This window comes from Haliotis rubra, unplaced genomic scaffold, assembly GCF_003918875.1.
Source record: "Haliotis rubra isolate DU_JTF1 unplaced genomic scaffold, ASM391887v1 Scf67, whole genome shotgun sequence".
Lineage (NCBI taxonomy): Eukaryota > Metazoa > Mollusca > Gastropoda > Lepetellida > Haliotidae > Haliotis > Haliotis rubra.
This window is the reverse complement of record NW_025767379.1, coordinates 1,937,722-1,948,517: the sequence shown is the minus strand read 5'-3', so window position 1 is coordinate 1,948,517 and position 10,796 is coordinate 1,937,722. Positions and strand designations below refer to the sequence as shown.

Here is a 10,796-nt window from a genome sequence, read left to right as displayed (position 1 = left end):
TAGTGGTTGCGACGTTTTTGGTGTAGATCCTAACATTAGTATCATTTGCTTGATAACGGTGTTAGATCTACAATCAAACGTCAAGAACTACTGCAACAAACATCTATCCATATAAGTGTTCCACTTTAAAGTTTAATGTGGTTTGTCGTTGTATGAGTATCTGAATTCAAATACTATAGGAGCACCCCTCAGGGTCCATGATACCCATAATTTTAAACACTGACATCTCAGAGATTGAACAACAGTGTACATGACATGGAAGCAAGCAGTTGGGAATTCAAAATAAAATACTGTATATTCATACATCTGTCATTACACCAAGTTGAAACAATCAGTATATGTCACAGACCGGACAGGTCATGCATAGCCAACACAGCAAGCGGCTGCCACAATTAAAGCACTTTGTGGTATATATCATAATACAGGACAGTATAGTACACGATGTACATGCATATCTAAATGCTTGTGACATTAAAACATAATTCATATTTATAGCTTATTGGAAGCTACAAATAAGATCTGATGTCATTTGTGCTCTTCAAATTCGTTGGTGTTGACTACTGCTGGAAGAGAGACACCAGCTACCAAGCTTAGAATCCAACTCAAATTGGAATTTTAATGAAAATTGTGTATTCTTAATAGGTATTTGATAACTTGGCATGAAGATGGGTTGAGGTACCATTTATTGCACACAGTTGATTAGGTGTCTATCAGGTAATAAACATGACTATCAGCACACAGGTAGAAATTCATACACACTGTTGGTTTGTGTCTAACCCCACACACGACATTCCAGCCATTGTAACCTGTCAGTAACTGACTCTATAGGAGAGAGTTGAGCCATGAACCAAGCTCTCTTGACATGATCTCACCAAGTAGGTACATCCATTCATTAAGTCATCTGCTCTGACAAGTGTACCTTGCTGGTGACCAAGTCTAACCTGTAATCCCCGCTGGGAGCATTCATGTTGACAATTCTACCACAATACTTATATTCCATTGAAATACATACAACATTACTGATCCACTGTGATACACAACACATAGTGATACAAAATCTGAAACAATCATGCTCAGTGCAGCTTTTTGTAAGAAGACTAAAGTCAGTTGCTGTTTAGTTTTAGTAGTCCACAGTTACTTGTGCATACTGACTGGCTAACTGAGGTTGACATTTCAAACACAAATACATGTACATTAATTGGTAGATCAGATTTCACTCTGGGATGAAATTCAATATAATACATGACAGGCAGAAATGTTACGTGATTTTTAGTCTGAGTTATTAATTTGAAATCTCTAAAACTATTTGTAACCAAACATATCATTATGAGGTTTCAATGGATAGCAGTACAATCACCTAAATAATTTATCCATGCTTTGTGTTCATAGTAACCATGGTGACAAATTAGTTTGCCTCAAACAGGTGAGTGTCTTTGTTCTTTGCACTCAGCAGTCTTCAAGCTCTATGACAGCAGTCTGTCAATAAACAGCTTGACATCATGAACGTTGATCCACACATGTTAGGTACGATGACATGGACAAACCATCCAATCCCATTTATCACCTCTTTGAACCTGGGTTGCTGAAGACCAATTCTTAACTGGATCGTCATGGTAGTCTCAAACAGGGAAGCACAAACATTAAAATAAATGCTGCAAGGAACACATACTGATGGTGGAGCTAAATACCTACATGATAGGTGTATAATTATGATAATATCTTGATATGACCAGACTGGAAACAAGACATGCATTACAATATAAAGGCAGGTTTCACCTCAAAAAGTCAAATCATACAATAAAAAATGAAAGACCAATAAATGCAACAAACAAACAACCAAAGATTAGTTTCTTGAACTCCAGGTCATCAGAAAAAACATTTTTCCAAGCTTCGCCTTTCACAGGGAGATCCTTTCAAGTCCAATCAGTTTGTTCTTGAAAATGTTAATTGTAAACTGTAACAATTCAGTAAAATCATTTCTGCCAATAGTTGAAGAAATATGTAACAAAATGAAAAACTATTTATATTTACCAGCATGAGAGCACAATATTTCCTTTTATGCATAACAAAATGTTCACTATGATCTTCGTAACTCAAAAATTGATCTTCATAACTCGAAAACATTGTATGCACCATCTTCACAAGAATTGCCCATATACTTGTGAATTGTGATAGCATGAACCATTTACGTGTTGTATTCAGGTTCAAAAGCTCTAAAGAGGGTAAGGAAGTATGGTGTCATTTCCAACAACTTCTAGTTATACTATGTATGTACATTTCACTGACATAATTACAATCAGTTGAAGTATCATTTCATAAAAAACACAATATTTTCTAAAGAAAATATAAACAAAAATGATTTACTGTGACCATTGTATAAATATATTGCTATTATCCACAGAGTTTACACAAAGACCTCTCTGTATTCTTGGATATGTCTCTGACACATGGGACACAGTCCATTTTCTTCTCTCAGTCGCTTGACACAGGTCAGGCAAAGATGGGTGTGGCCACACGGGAACACAGCAGCATTCCGTTCTCTGTCCAAACATATTACACACAGAGTGATATCAATATTCTCCTCTGCCCTCGGTTGTGCAGCACCATCGTACAGTTCCCGTTCCGTGTTCCGAACATTGTCATCATGCATTCTTGTTTTATCTGCTTCCTCTTTAGTGTTAGCTTCATTTTCATTCTCTCGATTCTCAGCTTCAAGCTGTTGAGTGTCATCATTAGAATCATCATGAATATCCTCAGCCATGATAGCTTGTGCTTGTGGATGTTGAATACTCCCTGTCCTCATTCCCTGAGCTTGTGGTGGCTGAACTTCTCTCAACCTGTCAGTTTGATTTTGATTTCCACTTGCTCTGTCATTTGCATGTATTCGGTCTGTTACTATTCTCCCCTATACGCTGTCGGGCCTGTTCATGATCATTACGGGTGCGACCTTCTGTTTCATTCCTACGAGTTTCTCTCTGAGTGTTAGTATTTCTTGTTCTGTCATTTTGTCTGTTATCCTGATTTTCTGTAGTTCGTTCAGGAGTCTTTGACCCGAAGAAAAAGCCTTTATGATCAAAATATAAATAAACTGAACACAGTACGAACAGCCAACTTAATGTGTTTGTTGTCTTGTCCCCCATTCCAAATATTCCTCGAATGAGTTGTGTTAAAATCCAGAACAGAAACGAGAGGAGTGAGGAAAATGTCTTGAACAGGTATGGCACGAACTGCAATATGCTTGATAATACATAAGTGGCAATGTTTATCACAAACAAAATAATGATGTAGGCTAGTTTAAGGATAAACTCAGCCAATGCTACAATAAAGTCGAAGGCGTAACGGAGACCTGACGTGAGATTGGCAGGCATAGCGAAATATATCTTCAATGTCACACACACGCAACCAGACACTGAAATCAGGAATAATCCTGCAACCAATGTAAACAACATGGTCTGCACGTGGTATATTCAGTTGCCATGGTCAGTTTTGTATCGAAATCACTGATTATGGCAGATCTTATACCTATCTGTGGACAGCGCAGTTGATGCTATGAAGCCGGCACCATTTTACTGCAAAAGGTCTTCTTGACATGTATAAATAGATGCATCCCTCAGCTTCATTCGATACACGGAATTCCCTTCCGGTTATGTCATTCTTGAATTTTTCCTTACAACTACTTACATACATTCATATCATACATGCTGATAAATAATAATATACGATAAAAATTCTTTTCATTTGTCAAATTTATAGAATACGCACTGGATTACATTACTGTGGGTTTTAGTTTGTTTTCTTTTACTTGTAAGGTCATACGTTTATCTCACAAATATCTGAAAGTATAATAAGTTGTATCTGAAAGGATTTCTCTTCAAAACCGGAAACAAGTGCCCGTGCTCCAGAAAAAATGGCGTCGCGTCAGCGTACTTCCAGTTTCTGTTCAAGTGTCAACCTTTTGTTTAATAAACAGAACCCGAATTTATGAAAAAAACTGAAGATAATTGCTACGAGTTGCAAAGATGGTCACGGTGGAAGCAGTTTCTCAGGGATTTTTAACGTTTTGTTCAGCGATGTCTCAAACCGTAGCAACAGTTTGTGAAATAGTTCATTATGTTGTGTATACGAACTATCAAGTTATGTCGACAGTTTGTCACTACGCATCCTTGATCGTCACAACACTTGCTTGGGCGTTAGAGAGGATCATCTGCGGAACAATGGACGTAGGACATCACATCTTTGACTTCGCAACAGATTTATTTGGATGTTTCTGCACTCTGTGTGCCCTTATTTGGAGAATACTGTTGCTGTTGTACAAAGTTGTTTGTTTTGTTTTGACTGGAATTGAAACAATTGCAGTGTGCATATGGACAGGGAGCTATGTGACACTGACAACCTTAAAACATTCTGCAACAGATGTTATTGAAACATGTGGATCTACTTGGAACTATGGCATTGACATGTCCAAAAACTTTGTCGACACCATCTTTGGAGGTTTCTCAATGATTGGAACTTTGACAGTATCTATTGTGAAAGGTGTCTTCAGTGGCCTTGGGTATGGGTTTGCATCCTTACTTGAGTGTGCGTGGAAATTCAGAGACAAATTGTGCAATGCCTGGGACAATGTGACGACAAATCTCTCTGAAACATTTACTTTCTCCAAGGAAGTATACCTGGGTATTCTCTTGTGTTGTATATTGTATGTCATTATATCCGAGCTGTTCAAGTTTTTTCAGAACAGAGGCTTTTCATTCTTGAGTTGGTGGCGGCGAAGAGTGAGAAGACATCCACGAAGACCACACAATTTATATGATATTGATAATGACTTTGAGAGTGACTATGAATTTGATGATCAAGACTATGAAAGTGAAGAGAATGAATATATCAGTGACGACAATGACACGCTGACTGGCGGTAGTGATGATGAAGATGGAAGTGATGTAGATTCAGATGGAGATGATGAAGATGATGATGAAAGTGAAGGGTCTTTGAATTCTCAAACGTTTTCCTCAGATGATAGTGACCATGAAATCGAAGTGGAGCTCCCTGCACCATCTGAGCGGTACAGTTTACGAAGTCGGTCGTCCACACCAAGCAGGGCGCAGAAGTTGGAAATGAGCACTCAAGACTTTGAAATGGAAATTGAACGAGAGAAAGACAAGAGGAAATGTGTTGTTTGTCAAGATCAAACTAAATCAGTTCTCATTTTGCCATGTAGGCATATGTGTTTGTGTGTAGACTGTGCAAATCGAATTGTCCGATCTCGATTGATAGAAAGACGTGTGTGCCCATTATGCAGACAAAGAATTCAGAAGGTTATGGATGTGTTTGTGTGAAAGAAAGCTTGAACATTCTCATCATGCCTACTGCGAATGAATCTTTTTTATATCTTCATACTCATCACTTTTGAGGTATTGGGGTTTAGAACTTATGATGTGATAAGACCACTAGTCTGAGAGCAGTCTGAGAAGGAAGGTGTGACATTTCCCTGTAGACTACTATGTTACCATTAGCTAGATGTCAATTTTGTAGGATAATAACAAATTAGAAATAGCAGATAATTTCAAGCTTTGTCCTACAGTTCATATTGGCAATTTTGTTGCAATCCAGTAAACTTGTGAAAGAGTGAGTGAGTTAGGTTTTACGCCGTTTTTAGCAATATTCCAGGAACATCACGGCAGACTTGTGAAAGAAGGGTACATTGAAATCATGTAGCGTTGCAACAATACCACATGTTTTGTTAATGTTTGCTGCCTGGAATCACATAAATATGAAACAACCAGTCCAGGGATACTTCAATCAATCTCACAGGTATGCTACATTAGTCAGGATTGGCCAGCAGCCTGTATATTTGTTAAACCCTGCTACTTTCTCCCCTCATATCATTTGCCATGTCTTCAACAAGTCAGCCATTCATATCAGTAGTAATTTAGTATTTACATGCAGATATTTATTGCTAAGCAACAGCTTCATGATGTTCATAATTATCAGGATGCTTGTAATGTGTACAATTAATATGTTTACCATCAGAAACCTTGCCAGTAGGAACTTCAGCAATTTGACAAGTTCTCTGAACCATCTGATTCACAAGAATAATGACAATTATTATGGGTATACAACTTCTTTTATTCTGTGGAGGCGACGTTTCGACGTAGGTTCTAATGTCGTTGTCACTTTACAACGACATTAGAACCAATGTCGAAACGTCGCCTCCACAGAATAAAAGAAGTTGTATATCCATAATAATTGTCATTATTCTTCATCAACTTAACTTCTAAAATGCCCATCAAAGAAATCATCTGATTCACAGGCTAAGCTTGGAATATTAAGATGTTTAACACTAGATTGTGACTGTTACCATTGTTTTCTACTGGTAACCTGCTTCATGGCTCCTGATAAAAAGTCGTTAAAGGCAACTAACAGGATAGAGTAGTCAGGCTTGCTGACTTGGTTGGCACATGTCATTGTATCCCAATTTGTGTTGATTGATACTCATGCTGTTGATCACTGGATTGTGTGGTCCAGACTCCATAATTTACAGATGCCATATAGCTGGAATATTGCTGAGGCGGTGTTAAACAACAAACGAACCAGCCAACCAACCACAAATTCCTCACACAGGGTAATGTTCTTTGGGTATTCAAAATGTTGTTTCTAACCTGTGATTATATATTTTTAGAAACCAAATGAACTATAGTAAATGTACAGCTACAACATGTATAAGGGCACCTTACTTTTTTTTTGAAAACACGGTACATGTATAGATTAGTGATCATAAGCAATAGCTTTGTCATGTTAGTTTTACCATTTCATTGAATATCGTATGATAACTTATATAACTACTGCCAACAATAACTTATGTTTCACATGGTTCCTTGATATATTTCATGATATATATAGAGAATACTACACAAGAGGTCTCATTACATACGATCTATGCGAAACGAGTGTCCTTCCTATGGTATCTGACCGAGCGAAAGCAAGGTCAGATATCATAGGAAGGTCACGAGTTTCATATAATTCGTATGTAATGAGACCGAGTGTGGTATTTTATTTATTACCCACTCCTTACATGCATTAAATTGACAAAATAGCGTATTTTTGTTATTTTTTTTGTTTCAACCGAAACCAGTTTCATAAAGAGGTTGCGGAAGAGTTTTGTACTGTAGTACAATATTTGCATGACATCACACTGTAATGACGTCACTGCCTTGGTAACCGAAGTCACGATGCATGTCAGTTGTCATCGCCTTCGTACAGCCTCCTACAGTAAACTACTCCGTAGCACCTCGTTTCTTGGTTTCCAGTTGTTTCATTCGGCTAACATCACTGGTGGAAACATTGTATTACGTTTTTCGACGGATATAATGTCTCAGTTCAACTCACAATTAAACAGCGAAACGGCAACGTTCGCAATGTTTACATTCCCACAATGCATTTAAGTTGTAGAATGAATGAATTCACATGTTTGTTATGAATGAAAAAATAGTTACGTCAGAATGTGACCTAATTGAGAGGGCATCGGTTATCCAATCAAATCGTTAGAATCTTAGGTCAAGTCGTTACGACACAGGTCAACGCGATACGACACTCGTGTTAAGTACGAGATTAGTATGCAACTACCCATACGTTGACCTCGTGGGTAATAAGTGTCTACTCAGTTGACATAAGAGTGATCTGTAAATAACCAGCAGAGCCTTTGTTGTAACCATGGTAACAGTGCTGCCAAGTTTACTACATGATAAGAAATGTCACCATCGACAAATCCATGTTTTATCAGAAACAGTTTCATTTCTCTCAAATCAGTTGAACTGTACATGATGTTTGCCAAATTTGGATTCTTTTAAATGTTTTTCAGCATGTTTTTTGCAAATCTTTGTTTCAGACTGTTATCAACATCCATACAATCCTGTAAGCATGGTTACCCAGGTACCATGATCTGATAAATATGCAAATGAGGTGAGGTCTATTCATCATGTACATCTATCCAATGCCAACTTGCTCAGAAACGTTTGCATGGTTTCTTAAATATTGAGTTATAGTGGCCAGTGTTAAGAGCTAATGTGAATCAGTTGGCTGTTAATCACATGGCATTACGTTATGAAAAGGACAGTCATCGTCTTCCTATGTGATTACTAAAGTTATCACATGTATCTTAATGTTCAGTTATTTTATGACTGACAGAGATTAAACTCTTGTCTGTTTCAGTCATATAAAGATAAGAATGAAACATGTGTATTACTATTAGGGTATTACATATTTTTATATGTTTCACATAGCCACCAAATTCTGAACATGGGTCGGTCGGTTGGGGAAAAATAAAAAAAATTAAAAAATATAGACAAAATTCTGAATAGTGCTTGATTCTCATTTGTTGTACTTATTACAATTTCTCGCGTTCTCTGGACTTCAAACTTGTGGCAGCGACAGAGAGGAAGGTAAACCAAAAAATTTACATGTTAAATTCACCCTAAATATCTTAGATAACACCTATTAATCTATTAATAAAATATTAAATAATGAAATCTTTGTAAATCAATCGATATCAAGAGAGAGAGAGATTATTACACTAAGGTGGCCACTGGTTCATTATACAAGCTAATACAATACTATACGTAAAAAATATATTAAAGAACTCTATTTTGTCCATCAATCAATTGATAAATTTTTGTCTCTATTGAATTCTTCAAATGAAAGTGTAATTAAAAATGTTGCGGTTTTCATTTATCAAGCCATGTCGATAAGAAATTTGTATATATGAAATGTACTATAGGCCTGTGGCCTCCTCAGTACTGAAATAAAGATTGATGTACAAGTAATACAACATGTATGCTCCATGTATAGAGGGTGCCATGCATATTCTTCTGATTGCATATTCTTCTATACTGCAACTGATTATATATATTTTTTCATGGCAAGAAATACATACTTTACTTGACAATTAATAACATCTGGGTTTTTGGATGATAATAGCTGATAAAATGTAGCATATGTTGGATTTACAATATAATATTCAGGTAACAATTTTCTCAAATCTGACAAAAAAAGGACATATTAAGGTACTGTTTCAATACAGGGAACAATGCTTAGATGACAAAATCGCTGATCTTTAGCAATAAGAAGTTTTCTATCTTCCTCTATCATTAATCTGATTTGAACACCTAAATTTAGTAAGGGCTATTCTATATGAAGCAACATTCACAACTGACAAATATTCTTTACAACATTATTCCTTCTTTAGAGATTGATAAACAATACGTTTGGGAAACGAACATATTAATTCAAACAATGTCTGTTGATCTATTGATATATATCCTGGTTTAAAATCAAATAGGAACTTATTTATAAAACATAGCTAAAACCATATTTATTTAACAATTGATTTACATTATGGGCTCAACATTATCCACCAACTTCTGCTAATTTATGTTGATAACAGTATGTGTGGTATTATCATGATTATATTCTATTATCCTTTTGGTATAATAACTGTGTCCAATATTTTACAACTGTTATATTTTGTCCAGTTTTGAAAGATAAACATCCATAAAGTTTGGTGCATTTCTACCAAGAAAAAGAAATTGCTTTAAGAAATTATTGTATACTCTGTCTGCATCCAGTGAGGGATGAAATCCGTATATTTCTGAGCCACAAGCTAAAGTTGGGATTACCTTGTGGTCAAAGATGTTGAGAAGTATCTTAAAAGATAGTGTTAATTTTCTGAAATTTGGTAGCTGGGGACGTAAAATATTTAACACTTTCTGGATATGACAAAGTTTTATTGTGTTTTATGCCATGACCCACTGCATGAGAAATGAACGCTCAAATATTTGTAAGAAGACACAATTTTTGGTCGGCAATAAAATTAGGATCGGTCGGGCGATGAGAAACACAGAAAATAAAAATTCTGCCCTTATGTAAAGGCATGCATACTACAGGTGTTTTCCCTAACATATGATATTGCTGTATAAATATAAACTTAATGCTTGATGTCATCAGCTGTAGGTGCTTGGCTATCGGTTGAGGTAACACTTTAACACCAGTGTGGAATACTGGTAGTAAATAGTGATATACATAGTATCAGTTAGCACTGCATAGACTGTATGTGTACACAGTTGTTTTTCAAATGTTAAAGTTATTTTATCAATCCTTTTTCGCCTGCATAATTGTGCATTGGATATGTGTATTTCAGTTGGCTAAGTCATCACAAATGGCTAGGTAGAGTTGTCTCCCTTGGACATGCCAGAAAGCAATTATTGTGGGTTCTAGTGCTGGCCTAATTATTGTTTGAATTGTGAGTACATGTGCACATGGGTTTCACCAAAGTGGTAAATGTACAAGTCCTGCATCACTACAGGCCAAATTACTGGTCAACTGGTGTAAACCCTAACTCACTCACTCAGCAAATAGCCTGTAAAAGTGGAGTAAATTCTCATTCATAACATGTGTAGCCCAGTTGTCATGTCCATATGTATGAAACTAGGCAACTTTGCCATGTTAATTCTTACATCGTCATCACCATGCCCAACATCCTGGTAGTGGGTTTCACTATAGTGAATTTGCCCATTAGCATGTTCAGTGAAACCGACAGTCATACTGATGTAAAAACCAGCATTAGTCCCCAAATCTCTTACTTTTTCAGTTTTATTGCAGTTAATACTCATTTTTGAACTACTTTTGAACATGTCCAAATCAAGGTTATGCATTCATTCAGTTCATGTATTGATGGCTGTGAAAGATTTGGATTGACATGGAGTGCTGTAATAAGTGAGGGTCATCTTTGAGGGCGCCTGTCTTTT

General features: G+C 36.5%; 2 protein-coding genes across 2 annotated transcripts; one reads left to right on the top strand and one right to left on the bottom strand.

Annotated features, from left to right (window-relative positions):
- Positions 1-2,404: 2,404 nt before the first annotated feature.
- Positions 2,405-2,761, bottom strand: LOC124257639 (probable E3 ubiquitin-protein ligase LUL4). Its single transcript, XM_046691746.1, has one exon. It carries the CDS (start codon positions 2,759-2,761, stop codon positions 2,405-2,407), a length of 357 nt encoding a protein of 118 aa, XP_046547702.1.
- A 1,136-nt stretch (positions 2,762-3,897) lies between these two features.
- On the top strand, positions 3,898-6,145 carry LOC124257655. Its single transcript, XM_046691767.1, has one exon. The coding sequence runs from the start codon at positions 4,020-4,022 to the stop codon at positions 5,331-5,333; it is 1,314 nt and encodes a 437-aa protein (XP_046547723.1). The 5' UTR covers positions 3,898-4,019; the 3' UTR covers positions 5,334-6,145.
- The last annotated feature ends 4,651 nt before the right edge of the window (positions 6,146-10,796 follow it).